General features: G+C 41.9%; 1 protein-coding gene across 12 annotated transcripts in view; it reads left to right on the top strand.

Annotated features, from left to right (window-relative positions):
- APBB2 (amyloid beta precursor protein binding family B member 2) overlaps positions 1 to 25168 on the top strand; it is a 199164-nt gene that overhangs the window by 152213 nt on the left and 21783 nt on the right. For 5 of the 12 annotated variants that reach the window (XM_076336153.1, XM_076336159.1, XM_076336151.1 and 2 more), the window contains one exon: positions 1249 to 1382. In XM_076336153.1, the coding sequence (XP_076192268.1) occupies positions 1249 to 1382 (134 nt within the window). Of the gene's footprint in view, positions 1 to 1248; positions 1383 to 16857; positions 16933 to 24928; positions 25125 to 25168 lie in introns of those variants that run through there. The other 7 variants (XM_076336154.1, XM_076336161.1, XM_076336158.1 and 4 more) reach the window with 3 other exon arrangements.

The raw sequence follows: 25168 nt of genomic DNA, 5'->3' as shown, positions 1-25168 counted from the left end.
CCAGCCTGTGTCCCCTTCCTCCCCCGCACCCCTCTCGGCGCTTGCGCTGCCAGCTCTGTGTCACAGCTCCCCTTTCAATCCCTGTTAGGAGATCTGGGGGTGGCAGAGGTGGTTGGCAGTGCCTGCCCCTTGCTGCCTAGCCTGGAAACCCTGGAAGCAGGCCCTCTCAGGATGACATGAATGTGTCTTACACAGACACAAAATTAGACGTCATTAAGACTTGAGCCTCTGTAACCAAGCGGGAAGAGGGTTTCTGTGTCACTGAGGTGAAGTAAAAGGTCATTTTTGAAACATTTGTCAGTAGGAAGTCAGACCCTTTCCATTCTTTCTGTTCATTTATAGATTCTGGCACAATAGAGAGGAAACAAATTACTCTATTTCTGGGAGCTGATAGCTCCCACCTTCTTATCAGCAGGAGCTTGTCTTACCTCTCGGTAATAGGTCCAGGATCATTTCTGTGGGATCTCGTGGTCTGCAGAGTAGGTGTACAGCCTCTGAGAAGAGAGCTATGAGATGTGATAGAAGAGGCAGCAGACCTTTTGCAAATGCTAGCCATAGGAGGAAGACTAGCATTTGTGAATTAGCATCAAAAGGAAAATTGTCTCTAGATTTGTTTCCTTTAAGGGGAAAAAGCATTCTCCTTGTTCTTACATGCCAGAAGAATTAGGGAGAAATCTGGGCTCCAGGATTCTGCAGTCACCAGCAGAATTCACATTCATGTCTTAATGCTAAGTTTTCCCCTTTAATTAATCTTTCTTCAAAGAGTATCCTATAAATTCTTTGACATATACAAATTGCTGTCTGTTCCCATGACCCATTGGTTAAAGTTTATGGAAATGAAGCACATTGTTTGAAGGAAGAAACTCTGCTTTAAGAGGTTTTGATGTAAGCTTTTACTATTAAGATAGTTCTTGACTTCTGATATATTTGGACGAATTTACTGGAGAAAGGATAAACACATAATTTGTTGAGTAACTCAGTAGCTTGAGGTTGATGAGTCAAACAGTTGCACTTAAAAGACATCAAAGCTTTTTGTGATTGGGATAGTTTAAAAATACAGTAGTAGCAAGATACTATCTTAGATCTTTTTCACACCAGAAGTAAATGAACTTGTTTTCAATTGCTCTTGGAACAAACCGAAACTTTGAGTAAATTAAAAGGATGCAAGTCTAAACAGCATAGGCATAACACCTTGATCACAGTCAGTTTGAGAGGGAGATGTACTGTGTAACTGTACTTTGTCTGGAGTTGCAGGGCAAAGACATGTACCTTATACTGGAAAATGACATGCTGAACCTGATTGACCCCATGGACCGCACAGTTCTTCATTCGCAGCCCATTGTGAGCATCAGAGTCTGGGGAGTGGGTCGTGACAACGGCCGGTGAGTCTTCGCTCTCCTTATCCCTCTGACTTGGTGCTATTTCTGTCTGCTGATACAGAGTACACATACACCCGGAGCAAGTTAGGTATCAAACCTATTCATTTGATTGAGTAATTGTGTCCCAGGGGCTATGAGAGGATGGGTAAATTCTTCTTTTTCTTGCTGGTGTTACTTTTTAAAATCCCTGGTTTTCATAGTTTATCACTTATATGCTGTTTTGCTAAACCTGTATTGAGCAAACCTTTCAGATGAATTCAGCCAGGTGCATAAAACTGCACACGCAACATTATTTTGTTTCAGATATATATAATACTTTTTTATATAAAACCATGTTTTCAAATATGTCCTGTAGTGTGTTTCTCCCGGCTGTGTGAAAGCGTGTCTTCCTGCTGGTCCAAGTTAAATGCACTACTTACAGTCTGACTATATGCATGTGTTTCCACTTTCTTGAGATATTTGATTTGATGGAGGAAAACGTTGGACTGAGGGAAAAGTAACAGGTTTAAGCCATTACTATTACGTAAAGATCTTGATGCAAGAACATTCCTAAGGGTGTTCCAGAAAACTAAGGTTTGTCCCTGAAACCTGACTGCCTGCGAGCTGAAATTCTTCCTTGCCGTAGGGAGCAACCGCAAGTGCGTGCTAAAGGCCTTCCTGCCCTGAAGGCAGTCTTTCCTTAGCTTTCCTTCCTGACTGGTCTTTTGGTAGCACCCTTCTTTGTCATGTAACATTGCTGTGGGAACAGGATAGTGAAGGTGACATTTAGAGTGGGACAGCAAGCTGTCTCTCTGTCCTGTTAAGCATTTTGATCTATCAAAAACGTTTCCATTCACCTTGAGCAATTCCAGGATCTTCGGGCAATACCCATCCTGACAAATGGGTAGTAAGGGTTGAATCACGCTAGCGACCTGCTGCTTTTTGTGTCCATGTTTGATTATTGAGATATTTGCAGAAGTAGGAGTGGGGTGTTTTTGTTTCTGACTTTTGACGGGAAATGTCATTTTGGACCTGAAAAATCTTTCCCAGTAAAAGATTTTGTGAAATTTCTTTAATCCCCCCCGAAGTTTCTGATTATCTCTGGCTGAATTACCAAAAGGAAAGATAAGTGTTTCTGTGAGCCAATTCCATCTTTCTAAATTTTTTACTTCTATAAATGACTGATGGTTGGTTTTTGGTTTTTTACTGTTTTTCACTTCCATTGGTGCAGATTTTTGAGATCTAAAAGGGGCAAATCCAGTTTGAAATGGTGGGAAGTAAAGAGGTTTTAACTTCTTATGAATAAACAATTACAGTGCTTTGTTTGCCTCAGAAAATGAGTGCATTGCACATTTCCCTTCAAGTCAGATTTTGTAGTAGCTTGCTTTGGTCAGGAAATAAATAGAGCATCTTAAGGGGCACCTAAATGTGATGCAGCTTTACAGAGTAAAGGAAGCCAGCTTTGCTTTTCATTAATTTTTTTTTGAAGCATTTACAGTTCTTTTTTCAAATATCTACATTTCTTTGGAAAATAAAATCATTCCATTATGTTGTTTATAAAATAAGATAATGAGTCACAGTTCTCCAAACTGGATACATACTTTTCATGAAGACAGAACTGGTCATAGAAACGTGGACATTGAAAGGGGACGTTTAAGAGAAATGTGCGTTTTGCGATCATGTGGCACCACAACTGTCATAAGCTTTTGGTGAAACATATCCAGGGATGTGAGGCAATAGCAAACTCTCCTAGATGAATATAAGCCACATCAGTAGGACAGGAGTTGGTGGGAAAGGTTGTGTGTGCACAGGTCATTCTGTCTGTTCTGACCTGCCATGGTATCCCACAACATTTACCAAAAACTATGTACCAGGCACAGGAAATAGCATCTCTGATTCCATTCCTGCCCAGTTTTGTGCCGTATCTGGGGACCAAAGATGAATTCCAGTTCTCTTGAGACTTCTGCAGAAATTCATGTCTCTATTAAGAAAAATATTGTAGTTATGGAGTATGTGGGTGAAGTACATGTCAAAGTTTAAAAACAAAACAAACCCAGTGATCTCCCTCTTGGTCATAAAAAGTAGAAGCTTCCTCTACTCTTTGCCTGAAAAGAGATTTTATTTCTGTCATTGACAATACAGAGAACCTAGTAGAGCAACTAAACTAATCTTCTCATGTTTCTCCTATCAGAAGAGGGAACTGGCCGTTCTGTGTTGAAACTGAACATTTCTTGTTTCTAGAGAACATGAATTTTCTTGATTGGTTGCTGTAAACAGCAGCAAGAAATAATTTATCAATCAAAATCAATCAATCAAAAACAGCCTTAATATTTCATTTGCTGGCACAATAATGTTCTTAGCCCCTTTTAGTGGAATCTGTTTTTTTCATCATAAGAAGTTTGATTTCAGAGCTTTCCTATTAGACCTTCCTAAGAATTTTGATAGATGCTTCTACAGAAATCTTGTGTCCAGTATGGCTTTCAGGACTGGAGCCCATTTTTTTGAAATTTAATTTGTTTATTGACCCATTTTAAAAAATAAGATTGTAGGTAAAACAATGTAGGTAAATGTAGGTAAATGTAGGTAATGTAGGTAAAACATTATTTGTAAGTAAAGTCAGACTGCATGTGATGTTAAATAGCAGGTAGAAGATCCAAAAGATAAGCAGAAAGAACACACTTATGACTGAGTAGTCGGATGTACAATGTGTTTTGAGCGTAGAGAGGTTAATTATGGGAAACGTGCTTTGAAGAGTACCATAAACGATGTAGAGTTTGCTGAAGAAGCACCAAAACACAAGAAAAAAGCATTTGGTGACAAGAGAACCTGAGCTGAGAAAACCATATTGTTGAGCTAGAAATTGCAGTGTATCTCTCTTCATGTATACATTAGCATGCAGTCCTTGGGCTTATCCTGGTTAAATTACCTATCGGTCCTGAGGTGAGAAACACCAGAGCCATTCATTGATTGCAAAAGCAGCTTTCCCTGATTACGAGTTTGCCATCATCAGAGAAAAGTGAGGGGAACTCATTGCTGCTTTGGTGGATTAACTGCTCAGGAAGGTGACGAAATCCCAGTTTCTGGCATGAAGCTCTTCCAGAAGTTGTTGCACATGAATGTTATTAATTCGCTACATCTTCTGGTCCAAGAGCCTGTATAATAAAATATATTGGATTTATTGTGAAAGGCAGTGTTTAAATTTTAAAATATTGTAGAAATGTATGTTTTCCTCTCTTTTGAGGTATTTGAACCCCATAACAATCTGCAGGCCCTCCTTTTTAACTGTATTTTGCTTGTAGTAATTTATTTGGGTAGATTTTGCTTTGGAAGATGAAAAGGTTTTCTAGTGACGCCTGACCAGATGATTTTCTAAGCTATGCCGTAATGAAAGATTGATGAAATAGAGATCTGCTGATGAAAGTTTAATCTGAGGATGTGTCTGCTAACTCACCTCAGGCAGAAATGTCTTCCAGGAGGCTGTAATCACTCTCTCCGTACGTTACACTACTATCTTGACCTCTAGAGTTACTTTATTTAAAACAGTTCTGGATAAGCAGAGGCTTCGTTGTTTTGTTGACTTAGGCTGTGTGGCGATTCCATGTTTTGAAAGGTAGCATCCTTTGTTTTCAGTTAATCAGTCAGTAAAATATGTTTGACCTTAAAAAAGGCCAGAGTGCCTTGGTAAAATCGTGAACAAAAGCAGGTTCCCACAAGAGTAGTTGGTGGTTATGTATGCATATATGTGTACAGATATGTGTAGACTCCGAGCGCCTATGTTTGATACATATGTGTGGGCATTAAAGGAAAATAAACATACTGTATCTGTCCATCCTTTTGGCAGAGACTGTTTCTTAGGTGATGATGTGTGGGGTTTTTAACAGTAAAAGCCACTGTACTCTGTTTGTACAGTCTTCCTCTCCTGCTGTACTGAAACCAGAGCCATGATGATTCATTTACTATTGTTTGTTAATAAGAAAAGTCCTCATACTTAAATAGTTTGATTTCAAGATCAGTAAGGTCATTGTCACGTGGAGGATTTGTGGTATCACAGGTATACAGTGCGTAATTGTCAGTGCTGTTTGCTTCTTAACAGGCAGCCCATGGCATGTTTTTTCTGGGCTTTAAAAGCATGTTGGAAAATATTAGCCTACTGAAGCTATGAAAGGGTTGTTCTTTTCACTTGCGAGCCGCAGGACTGTACATTAATCATTCCTCAGGTTGGGTTTTGTCTCCCCTTCTCAACTGCTGGTGCATGCCCTTTGCTTTCTGAGCAGCTCGCTAACAAGAAAGAGAGAAAAGGTAATGGCCCATCAATTTTGTAAAAGAGTTTCCCTTAGTACATTTCCCTGAATCCTCCTTTATCTTCATTGCTTTTCCACCAATCCAAAGCCAGCCTCAACCTCTATGGGACTTTAATTGCCTAAAAGATCACTGTTCCTTCTGTCGTGGTGTCTCCATACAACAGCAGTATATTCCAGCTGAAAAATTCAGCTGTTAGCTGGCCAGGAGGGCTGCAGGTGGGTTCAGGAGACAGCTTCGATGGGACTGAATATGCAACTAGTTGCTGGACGGCATGAGCACCTGGCATGTTGGACAAAACACGTAGCATGTGTCTTTGTTCATCCACTACTTTGTCATCACATAGCCCAGGTTTGTTTTCTCTGCATAGTTTGTGTGTTTCCCTGGCAGGCTGAGGAGGGAGGGCAGTTGCTCTTGCTTTTTAAGTGGTGGAGAGGCAGACTCTCCGATATGGGGGTTTTCTGATTGTAGGCTTTGTGACTGGACAGTGTGAAAGCTTTGTGCTCCATCCTCTGCCCTAATAATGCCCATTTTGGCAGGTGGTGGCGGGGGGGGGTTCTCTTCATCTCTGTGGATGTCTATTGCCCTGCTTCTTTGAATCACTGCTGTTTTTCTGCTGCTTAGATATCAGGGAATAAAATGAGCCTAGGAATCAAAAAGGGGAGAAAGGCGGAGATGAAGAGAGTAGGATGATGCATGCACCAAAGATGAGGCTCAAGCTGCCTCAAAAAGGGAGGGCAGACAGCTAAATGGATAGACACCCCAAGTCAGATGGACATAATCCTGTAAGGCTGGAAGAGAAGAAAGTCATGACAACAAAACAGAAATTACCTGAGCTCTGTTATGTCAGGAGCTGTTAGGGCAAGAGCTGAGAAAACTGTAGGGGTGATAGGCGTGAGAAAATGGGACAAATTTGTGTAAAGATGAGGAGGAAATGGCATAAAGTGGTGGCTGGGATTCCTCAAAATATAGAGAATTAAAAATAGTATCCTATCTTGCTGTTTCAACACCTAAATAAAAATGGCCTGGTTTCAGAGGTGTTTAGCAACTGCACTAGCCACTGACTTCCATAGGATCTCTACATATTCAGTGTCTTTTGAAAACAAATGTCTAAATACAGATTTAGGAACCTTTCTCTAGACATGCAGAATTGGAAGTTTTCACTTGAGCAACAGTGCTGCAGCAGGTTAAATGCTTTATTTTTAGTTTTGAGTGCACCTCAAGCTAAGAGGGGTGGGATGTGTCTGAGCAAGAACTGGTTTGTTAGAGGACAGAAAAGGGGTGAGTGGGGAATGTGGAAGCTGTGCTACAGGTCGAGTTCCTGTCTCATGGGGTTATGATGTGTATTTCCTAGCTGAGACTGTGTGTTTACCTATATTACCTGGCTTGAGCTCCAGTGCACGTCTATCATATGGACATGAGATTTTAGGAGGGGATGCCTGGCTTTAATTAGACAATTAAAAGCTAAGAGAAGAACAGACAATAAATACAAGTTTAGTGTGGTTGGGGTATCCTGTTATATATGTATTTTATTGTTCCCTCTTTCAGAAAATACTTTGTGTACAAGCAACACAACATCAGGCTTCAGTGATGCAGTGTGGCTTATAGCTGTGTTGTTCAGAGAGGTGTTATGGTCTTCTGGGTTTGCCTTCCCTTAAAGGTAATGATTGAATGTGCTGTGAGATTGAGTCTTTCTCTGATTCCGTCAGAGAAGCTTATCAAGCTGTACGAGATAATGAATAATAAACTTTCTCTTCTACATTAGAGAGATGCAGTCAAGAAAAGCAGAAAATAAAATAAATTAAAACTGAGATTGTGTTTGCACTTGCTCTTCTGAAAACATAACACCCTTCAAAGAATGTGCAATTCCAGCTGAACTCCTCAAACTCGGAGACACCGTTAGTCAATATTGCCTATTCCCCTAGGTCCCTACAACCTTGGAATAAGGGCAAAACATACTGTGAGGAATCATGTAAATAGAGCATAGGTGAGGGATTACACTGGAGGAAAAGGATTTTACTGGCTTTTCTGACCCATATTCTTCGCTGGTTTTTTAGAGTAATCTTTTGCTTTATCCTTTTCCCTAAGCCAACTGCATCTGAATATCCTTTTCTGTATGTTTTGATAGCATTTTCCCCTCTCGCTAAGAAATAGTTTAGGTGTTATTTAGGCAAAACTTCCCATTTATATCCATAAGGCCTGATGTTGCTGTTTGCAAGTGCAGTGTGTTCTAGGAAGGGATAATGGAACAATACAGCTGTGAAAGGGGAAATCTAGTCAAGCTTACAGAATTAATGTCTTTTCAAAGAAACATAGTTAAGTGGGTGCAAAAAGCTCTATGTGTGCATTCTTACTTTGATTAATGAAACCGGTTTAGTTTTGGGATTTAACATGAAAGACATGATAGACTGAAGATGCATTGAAATACGTCCATATTAGCTTGAAATAAGAACCCATAGTTTTGCACCAATGGATGATTTTGTATCAGTAGTGGCTTCAACTGTGTTAGGGCAACATCACTCTATCCTTTCTGCCTAATGCCACTAATGAGATGAAAAATGATTACATGTGACAGTGAGGGATTTTTTCTGTTTTACAGATGAGTCTTGTGAGCAGCTCATGTTCTTACGAACAATGGATTCACCTTTCAATAACAGCTGAGAAAAAAGGATATGCTTAGGGAGAATTTTGGCCATGGAGCTATAGATATTTGGTAATCTTTGAAAAGCTTAAATGCAGAAACAGCAGCTGAGAAGCATAGTAGCAGAAGAATAGGCTGGTAGATTAGCACAAATGCAGAGAAGTCTCACGGAGCAAAGGAATTGGGACAAACATGGAAGAGGAGAATTGTAAGGATTTCGGGGGGGGGGGGGGCAGAGAGGAACAGAGAAGCTGCTGAAGGAGAGCTCAGGGTGGTGCTGTGGCATTTGCTTGTAAAGAAGTGGGGAAAATGGCAGGAGGGAGACTACCTGACAACCATTTAAAACGTGTCACTTGCTGTGCTAGTGGCTTGAGCATGGCAACAAATGCTTAGTCACCTTAAACAGAACCCTGTTTAAGTATTTTATTGTAGAATGTCTTTAGTATTCTATATTTGTTTTCAGGAAATAATGGAAAATATTGCATAAATCTGGAAATTGTATCTAGAGTTTCTTCGGGGAGGCAGACTTTTTAAATGGCACTTGGAATTGTTCAACTGTACAGCTTTCAGTTAAGACAAATGATATGTCTAAACCTGGACTACAAATAACCACTGTGATGTAGTCAGGTTGTCTCAATTAATAAAGAAGACGGCATATTGACTGAGTCCCTGGCTTAAATTGTTTCTACAGATTTGTGCTAGAAAATCTCCACACATTCCCTACGATTCCAGCTATTAAGCTCAAAGGGCAATACAACTAGGCAGTCTATGAACTTCAGTGGTATCACACAGGTCCCTCGAGAATAGCCTGAGCTGCCTGTGAAAGTGTCTGTGGTTCAGGAGAGCTACTGACTGCCAGTTTGGAGTGGAAATCCAATGCTTTCTTCTATTATTCTTTTCACTGTATGTTCATCAAGCAGATGCTACATCCAGGCTGAATTCCTATATTTAACTGCTGCTTTAACTCTGTGGCAAAACAGTGATGCAAATGATGCAAAAAGCAGCTGCTCTCTGGCTCCGTAACTGTGAACAGAAAACATCCTGCTCCCTGGCTCTCCGCAGCCCTCCTTGTTTTTAACACCCAGTTAAAGCTTTGGTCTTAAGTGATGATCAAAGGTGGTTTAAACTTACCTTGTTTACTTTGCCTGGTCATGCACTTGGGTGCATACACAATCTGTTGCTTCCTCTCAGCGGAGGCTATGCTAACAAAAAATAGCATCCTCCTTCCCAAACCAGTTCGGGTCGATTGAAGGCGCCTGCCTTTCACGCCCCATCTTCAGCGGCACTGAAGTTAGACTCTTAGTTGCGCATCTCTCAGATGATATGTCAGCCGTAGGGACTGTGTATAGAGGGAGCTACCTATGGAATAAATTTTCACATGAGAATTAGGCTTTGACAGCCTTATGAAGGCTGTCAAATAATATCAAATCAGTAACGCTTTTCTTAAAAAAAAAACAAACCAAAAACCAAAAAACTTTACTGTATGCTTTTGTTCTCATCTCAAGATCTTGTCTAGTCTAAGGTCTCTGTAGCAGATAAGAGAAAACCAAATTAGTCCACTAGTGATTTCACTTTGCTAGTCTAATTTATATTGAAGCTGTTCATTTACTAAGAAGGTGGGCATGTAAAAACCTTCTGAGGAGAAAAGCCACAGAGAGCATAGACCACTGAAGAAAAGAGCAGTGGTTTAAGAAAAATTGTGCTAAGAATACTTACAAGCACTATGCTGGCTGAGATGTTCAATACAGCTCTTTGTTATCTTGATTATAGTATGTTTGTATGAGCAGTTACAGACTGTTCTGTGGTGGCTTACTTGAAAAGGTCAGCCTTTTGTAAGATACATATTTACTACACTTACTGTTTTCTATTGTAGGCAAAAATTTTACTTCCTAAAAATTGTTACTGTACAGGGCAAATAATTTCTGAAAAAGTAATTCAGAGGAGAAAATTTACTGTGCAATGGAAAGGGTTTCATTCGATTATCTCTGTGTTATGCTACTTAATGAAATGTGGTACATTCATGACTTTCTAATATAGCAAATTAAAAAGCAAAGGTACAGCCAGAAAAATGACCTGTCTCTAGTTCTTCTTCCTGTCCAAATAGTTTATGCCTGTACTGTACTGGTGGGTTAGAGGGAGGTAGGATGTTTCTATATATGCCTTTACTGTGTAAATATTTATATCCACCTACATAAACACACTTTTCGTGTTTGCATTAGTGTTACACTCTTGATATCAAGGGAACTTGTGACATGCCTACATATTTGTAGACCATTGAAGGTTGTCTGGAATTTGGTATATGCTACAGTAAAATAAGGTCCAAATTTTGTCCTGTGTCTTTCTCTAAGCACAGTCACAAACTTGACTGAACTGCACTGGTATAATAATTTGGAATGTCCCTCTAAAATACAAGAGGATGCTCTTGCTATCAACATACCACTTCAATTATTTAAATGTTGCATCTGCCTCGGGATGCTTTTCCACGTTTGCTACTAGCTGACTGCAATTCAAATATTTATATGCAGTACATCTTTATGTAAATCATAGCATATACTGTCTTATCCATTACATGTATTTAGAAAGCATTTTCACTTCAGGCTTTTAATTCTGAGGATGGTCTGTTGGCTTGATTCCTAACATTGGCTCCACCAGGGAAAAGGGCCTTTGTCAGTGATATTCCGCATGATTTGCCCTCTGGCAGTGGAGGTAGATCGCCTACTAAAGTCTCTTTGATACATGCAGATTGATTAGCAGAAACATAAACGCTAATTTAAGTTAAGCTAAAAAATGTTTTTCAACAGATAATTCAAGTGTCTTAAACATTTAGGGTTTTTTACTGAGTTGTTTTTGTATTTAGAAAATGCATTACATGAACATCCATATTTTTGCGAAAAGAAAATTGTGCTTTATGACATTGAAAAATCTGTATGCATTATATATCTCGTGATGATGGTCTGCTTCACATAAATGCTATTCATCTTCATGCCATAAAAAGAACTTCAATTTATAATTTGAATGATGCATTAAGCATAGAACTCAATTGTCTCTAAAATTTCAATATTTTACTGCTTGAAGTTCCCCTCTCCCTGCCTTGTTTAACTTCAAAGCTGGCTGGGTGTATGCTTGTGTGCCCTCTTAGTCTGACCAAATTCCCCTTATGATTGATGGGAAGTTTTTTATTAACTTCAACATGAGTTGGGTTAGTCCATAACTTACAGATGTGGACCTGGAAAACCTGGATACTGCTTAGCAAAATCAATGTAATACCTCTGGGATTGGCAGGATGGTGTAAATGTTATTTCTTAGCAGCGTTAGGGTTCTTCATGTAGAGGAACAAAATAGCAAGTGGAAAAGTAAGGAGCCTGCTATGAATCTTAGAAGAGTATAAAAGAGTTTGAGGTCTGCGAGGTCCAGCAAGATGGCTGGCTTCAGTATTTGGCCTGGTATGCTGCTGATCTTATGTTTAACATCGATGAAGTAAATTAATTTTTCCGCTTCAGACAAGCACCTGTAAAAGTGAGCTTGCCTGTGTTCTGGGGTGCCTGTTACTGACACATGGCAGTGTTTGGGATGATGCTGTATTTGTCAAGACGACTCAAAAAGAGGAACTGTAGATTACTTAAGGAATAATTTTTCAGTAGCTCGGAGTGGAAGAGTCCACCTGAGTCTTTATGGCCTGTCCTCTGCAATTGCAGAGACAATCTCATAGTAGTTAACATCCTTCTTTTGGCAAGGTGGTAGCAGGTCTAGTTCAGTTTGCTAAGGGTGTATTGAATAGCTTTTGCTTTGTAGTTGTTTATCATCATTCTTTCTTCATTGATTAAGAAGTTTATTTTCTGCCTGCTCCTTTTGGTGTTATCTGAAGAATCTAAACTTTACATGTATATCTCCAAAAATGTACATATACATTTAAGATAAAACATACCCAAACCCACAAGAAAACAGGTGCACTAAGGAAGATTCTTTTTTTTATCTTTTGTTTGGGCACTCGTGTATTTTAGGAAAATTACTTTTCATCTCTGCTTTTGCTCAGCTACCAATAGGAACATAATGAGGTGAATTAGACAAAGCAAACTGAGCAATTGCTCGTGCCCTCTATTCATTTATGAAGTACATACGTGGCTTCAAGGACCTTAGCTTAAAAAACAAACAAAGCCCTTCTGGGATATTGCCAACCCAGGCATTCATAAATAGTATTCAGTCTGTCACTTCTGAGCCTTTAGGATTCAAGGTATTATTTCAAACTTTCCTCATCCATCCATGGGTGCTGGAAACTTGTTTTGTGTTGTGTGTGGAGATTCTCATATCCCTGTCTGAATCCAGGATTTAAACTTTATGAAATGTTTCCTCGCTCATCCCTCACCTTGTCCCCCCTCTTTTTGAAAATAATACGAAATTTCAGATAAATTCGAAGATTTGGCACTGCTGTTGCTGATCAATAATTTGTGATGAAAATAGATGATCACAGTGATGAGGTGGGAGGTTTTAAGCTTCTAGATTGTTAAAGACTAACCAAAATTGTTGTTGTGCTCTGAGTTTTGCTAAAAGGACTAATTTTTTGTTGCCTGGAAATGTCAAAATGTTTTGCTTCAGGATAGGATGGACACCTCAGAATAGCAAAAGGCAGGGCAAGCTTGGGAAACGTTTGTTTCTCTTCCTGTAGGGCAGAAGTGGAGCTTTGAATGCTGCAGGTGCAGGAGCTGGGATGCAAACTTGCTTCTGCTTTTATCTCAGGTGTAGGACTACAAGTCTACAGGTCTACAAGTGCGAGCCAGCAGTGTGAGTGTAGCTACTAGAGCTAACTACCTCTCCACCTGCAAAAATACGCTCTTGGCCTCACAACATGAATTTGTTGCTATATTATTTTCCTTTTGTTCAAACTGAAATAAACTGCAACCTGAATCCAAGTTCCTTACTCATAAACTCATTTTCTTTTTTCCTCAAAATTTTCTGTATGTGAAACCCGTGGATCCAGTCCTTGCACACGCTCAGGGTGGGCATGAGGATCTCAGCCACTGATAGTGGTTTTGTTTCTTTAGTCCAGCCACAGCTCTGCTGATACTACCAGGGCTGTGTGTGGTGGGATACTCGGTATTTTGCTCTGAGGTAAACAGCTTCTGGCCATGCAACAGGAATATTTGATCAAGGTGGGGAGAACATGATCCCACCTCTGTGTCTAGAGTATAAACTAATTTCATTTACTCGGATGCCCTGCTGTTCACTGGCAGTTCAACCAGAGAGTTGGGCATATCATCACTGCCAAGTGCATGGAGATCTGCCCAGATTCTTCACTGTGTTAAATATTCACTCCCTGATTATGAGCTTGGCTGAACCTTATCTCCAGCGAGGAACACAGCAGCTTGGGGACATAGAACCCAGCTGGGGACCCATGACAGAGCAGCACGTGATAGCTGAGAGAGGCTGGAACAGCACGTGTTGTATTTATACACCAGGCATGCCCCAAAACACCCCTGCTGCCTTGAATTTGGCAATTTTGGCAGTGCAGGAGTTGAATTTGTTGGATCTTCATCAGCTGAGCACTCTCCTGGGCAGTTTTCGCCTTGCCAGGGCTGGCTGCTTGTGATCTTTTTGTCAGTGTAAATTTGACCCGTTACCTGCTGCAAGCTCATTTCTTTTGCAGCATGTAGGGAAAGTGCAGTAAAAAGATCCCTCCTGCCTAGTGATTTGGTTGCAAGCTCACAGCGCTGGCTGGCAGTAGGAAATGGGACTCGGTGCCGTGTTTGTGCTGGAAATTTTTTCACATGGTTTATGGTAGCAGTTGTTGCTGGGGAGAGCCTGTCAGCCAAACTCAGCAGCTGATGTCAAGTGCTGCAACTTCCATGACTCGTTTCAAAACTTAAGTTATTGATGATTATTCTTTAAAACCCAGCTCATGAAATAAGAATTTTGTGTGAGTTTCACCTTTCATTTTCAGAATACATATATTTGGCCAAGTAAACTCAGGAGTCAGAAATCAGACACCACCACTCCCCAAAGCTTATACCTAAAATTTTAAGCTCGTGTTTGAATTCACATTTTTGGGTGGGATTGAGGATTGGTAAAGCTAAGTTTTGCCAAAATGACAAACGCGATGCGCAGTTGTAGTTACTAAGCAAATTGCATGTGCACAAACAGGAAGACATTGGGCCCAAATTGTTTTTCATTTTCAGAAACTCCTTGCTGGCCAAGCCCTGGGAGATTTTACTATTGCTGGTGACAGAGGTAAATCTGTTGCCCTTTCCATAGACAGCAACTAGAAACAACAAACTTAGAGGAGCAGAGTGTGGGGCAAGGGAAAGGGAAGCTGAAATGCTGATACCAGGGCAACTTGTTTCTCAACAACGGAGGCAGTATGTTTGTATCTAGCCATACCATTAGTGAAAGGTGCACAGGCAGTAAGTATCGCATCTATCACATACCAAAATATCACAACCAACACAGGATTAGAATTCAGTCCCAGTTCATTTACTGGATAGCCAGCGCAAAACTCGAAGACTGGGATGTAGTTTTAATTATACTTATTTTTACAGGTTTCCGAAGTTCTGCTGAATCTCTTTTCTTGTACTGAAGAGAGGTTCAGGGAAGAGTGGTTCTCTCCCATAAACTGTTCCAGCATATTAAAACGGCAAAGTCTGGCTTCTCTCCTTAGAAGCCTTTTAAGTCAGACTGTGACATTGTTCTCACGGCTGCTGTCATTTGGCCAGCTGGAAAACTACCATATCCTGTTGATGCTACTTGCTGAGAGTAAAAGAGAGAGGAGAACAGCAATGGAGAGGGTAGTTGTCATCAGATTAATTCTGTCTTCATTTGCAAGTTTAAACAAGTTATGTTGAATGTATATTGGAACCTGGATTAAAAATGTAGTGCATGTATACTGCATGTTAAATGTTACTGCATTTAACCAGTTTCAGGTGCCATTTTGCTTGTCCATAAAAATGCCCCTTTCTTTCCCCACAAGTGAGTTCCACATTTGTGTCAAGACTTTCAAGAACTTACTTGTTTGCTTCAGTGCAAAAATTATTTCATGGCCTTGAATTCTTGTTAGCACTGGGCATCCAGCACATCCAAGAAAAAGAGAGTTGGATCTGTTTCTTCTTAGGCAGCACCAACAGATTTGTTTGTTAAATGCCAACCTGTTGCTCCCGTGGAAATCAGCGGAAAGCTTTCGGGATGGCACAGGTTTTCACTTGAGCGTAACTAGTCCTGCCAAACCTTGTTGTTGATACGCAGGAGGGAAGGAAGGAAGGAAGGAACCCCACTAGACTCTCAGGGTATATTTAGGCTGTGAACAAACATCCTGCTCCCAATGCATCTGTGCGGCTGGAAGTGACTGCCAGAAAACTGTCCTTAACTGCTTTTCACCCTCTCAAATCTGCTGGTGGAAATACCCGTGGTCGCGTTCGCTGCCCTGCTTTCACTCACGTTGAACTCAGCTAGTTTAAAGAGGCTGGTTGATTGGCATTTGCCATGTTGGCTCGTTTTCCTTGAGGAGGGCAGGGTGTGATCCCACGAGCAGCTCTGCTGGCACATTTGAAGAAGCGAGTCCCTTGGGTGGGGAAGAGTGATGTGCAGGGTGGTGATCCATGTCCTCGTGCCATTGCAGTTGTGCCTTGGTCGGAGTTTGCCTCCCCCCAGTCCTCTCCTGCATCCAGGAGGAGTAATGTGCAATGCCACAGGTAGCTATGAAAGCTGAACACCCCGGGATGGGGTTTAAGCCCCACCACATTTTGAGTGCAGTCCCTGGGGAAGCAGCTCTTTATTGCTGGTTGAGCATGTTTGATGGGGGGTTTTGCCGAATAAAAACCAGGGCTCCAGGAGCATTGTGTTTACTGTCGCCTTTAGTGCAAGCAACACCTCTAAATTAGATTTACTGTTATTGTATGTGTCAGTTCTGGAAAATCAAATTATTTGGTGTGTTTGTTCTTACCGCTCAAGGATGAATCTCACTTCTAGCATAAGCAGGTATAATTTCATTGAAGTAAATGCAGTTGTACTTCTGTCTGAATTCTTGGATTTGGCCGTAAATCTTTGCTGCCTTTTAAAGAGTCTTTCTCTGTTGCATTCAGTTCAGTCACACCGTGAAAGCTTTGCCAGAGGTTTTGGAAAATTGGGAGGGGAAGACTCCCTGCGCACTTCAGCTTTCCCCAAAAGATTGCTTCTGTCACAGCAGATTAATCTTGGAAGTTTACAGGCTAGAAACACAATGCGTAGCAGTGAAGATTCGTTAAAGGGGGAGGAGAGGGGCCTCTTCTGCGGGTCAGAGCACAGGGAGCGCGCAAATGGTAAAAGCGGTGGGAAGGGAGGAAAAGACACACCCCTGATGGAGCGGTGCCTTCCAGGGAGAAGCACCCACTCGCTCACAGCTGGAGCCAGCGAACACAAGCATGCACAGTCCGTGAGGAGGGTGGGAGCTGACATGATGTGCTTCAACTCGATGCACAATGAATGAGCTGCTGTTCTTGGGGGTATTCGGCCCCCATCGTTGAAGTACAAGTACACGGCTGCATCAAGTGCACTTTGCATCATCTGATGCATAGATACACGCTAATGGAGACGAGGACCAGGCAGAGCATTGAGTTGGGTGTTTGTGTGTGACGTGCTTGGCATTAAATCCCTGTTTGCTGCAACAAAAAGGTAAGAAACTTAAAAAGTGGCAAGGAAAAAACCTCAGCTTCCCCCCCCCAGACAACATCTCACGTTAGGAGTAGCCTTTGTCTCGAGCTGTATTTTCAAAGCTATGGTCCATTAGTCTAAAGCTTCTGTGTGGATGCCTGCAAGGCAAATTACAGCGCCTCGTGTGACAAAGGCAAGTCAGATTTCTTTTCTCCAAGAGCTGACACTTAACAACCTTCAGGAGAGCACTGTAGCAGAAATGCTGGACTGTGTGCTGAGCAGTAAGTATTTGATTCTGTTCTCCCTCTCCTTTATCCCTTGCTCATTTGAGCAGTCAGCTAACTAATGCATCTTGATCATCAATAGGTTTGGGGGTCTGTGTTCAGCTCAGAATTACATGTTCCTAAATTGTCTGTGGTTACTGGCTGCATATTGACCAGCCTGATTTGTAGAGGATGTTCATAATTTGTTTTTACTGGTAATGCTGTATTAATGGATGAAAAGATGCTGTAGTTAAGAACAGCAGAAACCTCATTTACTGAAGAGAAGAAACCTCCCTGTGTTTTTCCCCAAACATACAGTGTCTGTATAATTATTTATGTGTAATTCCCAGCTAACTTCTAGCTAGCTAGTCTTGGCTTTCTTCTTTCAGCCCATAATTGTGCACTTCGAAATCTTTGTAGAGCTCCAAAAGAAGTAAACATGTTTAAGGACAGAGGAAGTGTTACACCATGTGTGAGGATATGTGCATGTAAAGATATATTCAGCTGAAGTGAAATGGTTAATGGCTCTTTTGACAGAAGAGGAAACTTCATGATTTACATGTAATATATTGCCTTGAGGTCTCTGTGCTTGCTTAATCCTATCTGTACTCATAAAGAATTTGCAGCAAGAGAAATTTCATTGATTTAATTGATATATAGCTTTGAATCCTCATTAAGTTGGGTGCAGAGGGCAGGCAAGAGAGACAAGCACATTTATCTTTTTCTTTAAACTCAGCAGCTTCACTCTTAAATTAGGTTTCTCGCATGTTATGGAACCTCATTGCTCTCCCCTGTTCTGTGTAGTAATTTTTGCTTTCTTAAAGGATACCAAACATTGCTGAGTCTTGATCTCTATCAGGGAAATATATGAAGTGTTTCACCTCTTAAAACTATGGCGTTAATTATGTTTCTGTAACTGTTAACTTGCAGTTAATGTAATAATAACAACTTGTGAGTGAGGAAAATGATATTATTTAGCGCTGGAGGATTTCTCAGTAAAAACTGGCTTATTTATTTTCATAAGGAGTTAAAAGAGAGGAGGAGAAAGATAGTGGGGTTTTACTATGTAACAGCAGTTAGAGTATGTTTTTATAAAATACAGATTAGTTTTCCCTTCTACAACAGTGGATATATATATAAGTAAATAAAATAACCCTATCTATGAAGATATTTTAAACACTGATCAGTTGCAATACAGATGAGGCTCAAACAAACTGTGTATATTAGTATTTTACATAATTAAGGTGTGTATTCAATGTCCGTGGTGTTTCTTGTATTGTTAGAGTCTGTTGGGTATCCTGTTGGGCAAGGCTTTCTGGTTTGCCGTTTGGAGTTTCCTGTGTTTTATGATGTGAAGTAAAACTCTTGTGTTGCTGTGGACAAAATTCTTATCTAATTGATACTAGAGTGCTAGTATCGATTCAACTCTTCTGTATAGCTTTAACTTGTGTTAGAGTGCAGACTTTGCTCCAGTGTAGTTTGAGATAGGCTGAGATGTCTTTACTCAGTGGGTGAAGTTAATCCAGGTCAAAACATGAAATGTAACAATTCTAAAGCAGAGGATATCAAGTCAGTAAGAAGTGTTCAGTTTAATTTCCTCCTATTAGAAAATAACTGGCATGTGCCCAAATTTGGTTTGGTACCTGCCAGAGAAAACATACCTTTTCGTTGTTGTTGTATTTTGATGTGATATTAAAGTGTTCTCTACGTGTTTTAAGAAGTTTCCAAATTGATGTGCTGGAATATCTTTATGGCTGAATTTAATAATTCTTAAAATTAAAACGGAAAATCTCGTACCAAACTGATCCATCTAAAATGGTGGTATGGTGATTTGGGGAAAAGGTGGTCTGCTGTTGAAAGTTCTTTTCATACTGCCAGAAACGTGTTTATTTTCCCTAACAAGCCAAACGTAACATTTCCTAAGGAGAGGGAAAGCAATGGTCTGCACTGGGTCATGAAAGATACCCCTGGCTTACATCAGGAGAGGAGGTGCCTGGGGTGTCCATGTGCTGCAGGGAGCTGTAAGTGCACTCACTCTTTCATCTCAGGCCTTCAGTCACTGTCATTTAGTGTGTGCAGATGAGGGAGACCCTGAAGAAATGGTAAAGTGACCTGAGGTTGCTTATTTATGAAGAGGACTTGAGGAATAACAAGGAACTAGCTTGCCTGTCAGATACCAATGTGATGTCTAACACCCAAACTATCAGTGGGACATACTGATTCAGAGCCTCTGGTCTTATGAGTACAATTCAGTCTTTACAAAATTCAGTCTTTACAGTGAATCCATATAATGTGTCAGGCTGCCTCATATTTTCTTTTTATTTTAAAAATAGAATCTGACTAGGTTATAGTAGTCTTCATAATATATGATTAGCAACAGAAGGCTAGATCAAGCCATCAATTTTTAAGCAGAAGTCGTCTTTGCTACCAGTGGAGAATTGCTTAAAAATTGATGGCACAATCTGGTCCACAGTGAGCAGGGGATTTCTGCAGAAAGTGTTAGTTGTACTTCTACTCAGTCTCCATCCTGGTGGTGACAGGGGCCCAGAAACTCAAGGCCAGTCTGCTGGAATAGTCTGATACTTATTGGAAGACAAAAGGCTTAAGGACTATTTAAAAAAGGGGGGGGGGGGGGGGGGGGCGGGCGTTTAAAAAGCTACCAAACCCTTAGAAAAATTATAAACCACAGCCATTTTCCTTTCAGTGAAAAGCAACTATATTTCTCTAATGGCATACGTAAGTGAAGGACATAATCATTGTCTAAGCAACAGAGAGACTTCCAAATGCACAGAAATGAAGGTTTTTTCCTTTATTCATGTTATGTTGTTGAGGTGTAGATACATTTTACACAAACATTTTGCTGCATTAAGTGCTACTAGACTTCGTAATTAGAAATTAGAAAACCAGAGTAGGGCCTCTTCTGTGCCTCAGAGGATATGCTTGGGCAAGTACTTATAGCTGTAAATAAAGATGAAAGGCTCATGCCATGCATCTTTTTAATCAAGTAAAATGTATTTTACTCCACTAAAACTCTCCAGTAATTGAAAGCAAAGACATTTCAGCTGGTCGTTATCTCTTAGGAAGAGAGATGGCGAGGGCTGCTGCCGATGTGTGTAGTCCCACGTGAAAATAACGACTGCAGAGGCTGGAGGGCAGACCTCTGTACTTGCTCAGGGTGTAGGTGACACATAGCAGCCTTATTTTCTCTGATCTGCTGAAAAAAGACAGTTGGGGAAGTTGCAGTCAGCCAGGCTCCAGGGGAAGCTACAGGAATGAAGAGGTGTGAAGTGTTAACTTCTTCACCCTGTTAGCTGAATGCGTCAGTCACAAAAATGGTTGGGCTGTAGACTTCAATTCACCCTGCCAGGTACAGGGGAGTAGACTCCTAACCCTCTCCCAGGCTCATGCGCAGTGTGGTGCCACACTAAAACACTAGCCGAGCATGGGAGCATCGCCTCCATTAAACACCTTATCGGAGATGCCAAGAACAAAACCTGTTGTGTTTGTTGGTGTGGTTTGCTCTCCATCACATTGTAGTCTTACAGTGGCCCTTGTTGAAGTAGAAGACACAATAGTAGCAACTGTGGAGTATTTGGAGTCCAGGACGTCTGTCCCGGTCATGGGGGTGAATGGGCGCGTGGGGTACCTGAGCTGCCGGGGCTCTCGGGCATGTCGTTTCGCCCCTGCCAGCCTCCCTCTGCCCACCGCTGAGACAGGCCCGTAGGCTGGTCGTCTGCCTGAGCATAGCATCGCCATGTCCACCTGCACAGCACGTCTCTGTCCTGTGGGTTGAGGTGTTTCTGTTAGAGTGACAGGAAAAATGTTACCCTGGAAAGGACTGCAGCAGGTCACCTACACCAGCCTCCTGCCCAAAGCCCGGCAAGGTTCAGGATTACCTTAGGGCCGTTCCTCGTTGATAGTTTTAAAAATCTCTAAGGACAGAGATTGCGCGGCCTCTTGGAGTACCTCTCTGCGGGCTTACCTGCTCTCTTGGCAAAGAAACTTGGGTTTGCTACATTTTTTAAACCCTCCCATGAGCAAGTGGGAGACATTAATTAGATCCTCTCCCTGTTACCTCATCTCCAAGCTAAACAAGCCCACCTCGTCTACAGGCTAAACAAGTGTGGTTCCTGCAGCCGTGGTGGCCCTCGGCTGGACTTGCTCCAGTTTGTCACTCCCTCCCATGTTTGGTGGGCCCAAACCTGGATGCAGAAATCCAGATACGGCCTCACAAGTGCCATGTGGAGGGTGATTTGGGGGCTCAGGGGTGATATCACTGCGCCTCTCAGTTTGTTCACCTCCCAGTGAAACCTCCATTACCCTTCAGTTTGTGGGGTGGGCATTGTGTATCAACGATCAGCCTCCAGGATGCAGCTTGCATCAGTCACTGATGTACAAAACCTGGGGCTGGAAGGAGAAATTGTCTTATACTCAATCACTGTCATGTATTGTGAAGACCTGTCCCGCAGGACGGTGCCCCACCGGTTACACTGCTCTCTGCAACTGTCTTGCCTCTGCTGCATCCCTGGGCCGGGTACGACCCTCTGCGAGAGGAGTGCGGGGGAAAGAGGGTGATCAGGGACACAGGCACCCTCGGCAGTACTGTAATACGCTGCTTCCAAAGGCGCTAATTGGAAAACAACCTGGAATAAATGGGCCTGGCAGAAATGGTGGGGAGGAGGAGACTGTCACCCCCTTCCCAGGGAGGCAGCGTCCCCTCGGGGCTCGTTCTAGGAGGGGGGCTCCTTTCTCATGCCTCTGCAGGCTGGAAGGTCATGGGCTGTTTTCCTCAGAGGTCTTGGCCTTTTCCCCTCAGAAATGAATCTCAAATGCTGTGTAGCAACCCTGACACAATTTTCTAGGTATCGTCTTCCCATATTATTGGCAGGGTCTGGCTTGACCCCTTTTAACTCAGTCAGCTTGGAAAAGGATATAAAGAGCACCATACCGAAGCACTTGCACAGCTGCTCTTGCAACATTTCTGGCACTTAGAGCCATCAGCAGAATCTGTCATTTGAACTGAAACTTTCCATGTCTGCTTTTTAGCCTTGGGGTGAATTTTTTACAATTTATAAGTTTAAAGGTAAATCATTCAACCATATTCAAGCTACCAGAATGTGAAGAGAATAGAGGCAAATAGTCTTTTGTGTGGAAATAATTCATAAATTACAAGACACTCTATGAGGAGATACTGGGTTAATTGGAAAGCTGTAATTAACTGCTTAGAAGCAGGATACAGCCCCCCTTGATTTGCATGTATCCCACAGTATGGGAGTCCCCCAGCCAGAGCCCCGCTTGTTCCTCGCTGCTCGGGGAAGTCCAGCAGCCAACTGCTTGTATTTTTCTCTCACCTTCTTGAATTTCCTCCTGTGCTTTTTCTTTGTCTGTGCTTACAGGTGCAATGGTGATTGTTCTGTACAATTGTATATTGCATAACAGTAGGGGAATTAGCAGATCTCCCTTTAAGAGTTTGCACCAGCAGGTCATGTTTTGCGTCTAATTGTACTGTGTTCAAAATCTGCTAGATCCAAGACATTTCTTTTCCCCCCCTTTTTTTTCCCCTACTACCTTGTGTCTAAATTGCTGGAAGATTTTTCTAATATAAAGCTTTGTTCTGAGAGGTAATCTCTGTTTGTCCACTTCATATAGAGCCAGTGATTAATGCATGAAGAAAATTATATATATTTTGCTTCTCATACTACTTAGAAACATTGACTGTATTTGCCGGGAAAGTAAAACTGATACTACTTTTTCAATTCTGATTTTCAAATTGGCGCTGAAATACAGAATCAAGGGCCGTTTAGGCTTGAAAAACTTCCAATATTTGCAATATTGAGATCTAATTTTAACCTCTTAATTTATAAAATGGTAGCAACAGGCATGGTGAAGTCCTTGCTGATTCTGCAAAGCCTAGTAGAAAGTCCATGTAGCTGAAGTGAAGGAATGAGTGGGGTTTTGGTTGGGGAGATCCACACGGGTCACCACTGGATTTTGAAAAGGGGAAACTCCCAGTTCACGGCATAGAAGGAAGTGGAGAGCCCTGTTTCTTCTTTACAACGAGGCTAAGTGTCACACTTCCATTGTAAAATTTCTGGGAATATCCATTACATTTGTAAATACGGATCTTCTTTCCAACTTGGCTGCTTTCATAGAATCATAGAACAGCCCAGGTTGGAAGGAACATCGAAAGACCATCTGATCCAACCTTTCATGGCAAAGGGAGCCTAGATGAGATTGTCTAGCACCCTGTCCAGTCACATCTTGAAAACCTCCTGTGATGGGGACTCTGTCACATCCATGCAGAGGTTGTTCCAATGAATGATTGTTCTTCACAAGGAGCTACATGGAGATTACAAGGGGCAACGGCTACAAGTTGCGCCAGAAGAGGTTTCATCTCGACATAAGAAAGAAATTAAACCTCCAGCAATGTACATATGCATCCATGTGTGACTTGCACTCCTGTGTTGGACAGATGCATTAGCTAACCATATGCACGTTTAGTTAAAACCTGGCTTAGAAAGCCTATGTTTATTCCAGATCTACTCACTAAGCCATTTCTGAGTAACAGATCAATCCCTGTAAGCTTTGCAAGCTTGCTTAAGTAAGATGTCTAATGGAAATTGGATCCCTTCCCTTCAGTGTGCTCTGTCTTTAATCCTGCCCTTATTACTTGAGACGGGGTGATTTTCCACTCCACTACTTTTTTCTCAGAGTCAGTTACAAACTAGGATGATGTAGGGTCCCACATTTGTGCACAGTGCATGAACCTTGCTTGGATGCTCCCTGGAGATGAGCCCTTCTTAAAAGAGGGGAGTCGCAAATGCATGCGGGAGACAGGGACAGGAGAGCAGGACTAAGTAGCTCTCTTCTGGAGAATGGTTGTTATCCCTGTAGAGACACTATACATTACATAAAGTGGTGTCCTGTTTTTAAGGAGGGGTGGGGAGAAGCAGGCAGCAACCCATCTTGTTCCCCAGCACAGCTAACCCTTTGTGGTAATGTCACGGGAAAACATCTACTTTCTTCACACAGCAGCTCCAGAAGTGCGCCTGTACCTGTGAACTCACGCTGCAGGTGTTTCGTGGTGGCTGGCATGACCTAGAAAGCAGCCAGCTGCGGTGGGTGCCGGGGACCTGCAGCAAGCCCTCCCCGGGGCTCAGGCAGGGAGCAGGGCAGGCAGAGCCGCTCTGCAGGGAAGGGGGAGAAGGGCAGCCCCCAGCCAGGGAAGGTTGTGCCTCTCCTGCCCGCCTTCGGGAAAGGGGTGTTGGTTAGGTCGTACCGAGAGCTGGTGGTTGCTGAAGTGCTTCAGAAATGAAGGTGTGTAGTGATCTTATACATCCTGGCTTCAGCTCGGTGCTCGTGTGAGGTTGTTCCCCAGGCTGTCACTTCTTCAGGGTGCAACTTTCAGAGGAGCCCAAGTGACCTTGGGGCATGAGCTTCTGGAAAAGGCATTAAAAAAAACTCACAACGATCCTTCTGCTCTTTCAATTTAAACAATGTAAGGTTTTCACAGCCTGAAGAATTATTCTTGTTTGTTTTGTCAGTGTCTGCTTTAAATAGTGTTATTTTGGAAGAAGGAAGGTTCATGCACTTTGTATGTCTATTTATGCTTTCTGCATACTACTTCCCGGACTTGTGTGTGGTATTTTAAGCTTGATTACCTCTCAGTGTTGATATGTCTGTGCTGCCTCTCTAAATTCAGCTGATGCCTGTTGGCTTCATTGCATGTTTCCAAAAATACAAACTTCAGAGCAACGGGATTCAACCAAAACAAGTGTTGAAATAGTGGCAGTACACTTAAATACACTGTGCTACAAACAAACAGTGAACACTAAATGTACAGCACTTCTTTCAGCTACTCTGTCTCATCATATGCTGGAGGTCTGTCTGTGTGAGTGCTTTCTAACTTGCTCTTTCTGTTTCTTCATGCTTCCCTGGATTCAGAGAGAGGTAAATGATTTTTGTTTTTCCATTATTCTGTGTGTTTATCCTTC

Source organism: Aptenodytes patagonicus, chromosome 4 (assembly GCF_965638725.1).
Source record: "Aptenodytes patagonicus chromosome 4, bAptPat1.pri.cur, whole genome shotgun sequence".
In the NCBI taxonomy this organism is placed as follows: Eukaryota; Metazoa; Chordata; class Aves; order Sphenisciformes; family Spheniscidae; genus Aptenodytes; species Aptenodytes patagonicus.
Note: the sequence above shows the minus strand (reverse complement) of the source record. Positions and strands in the feature narration are given on the sequence as shown.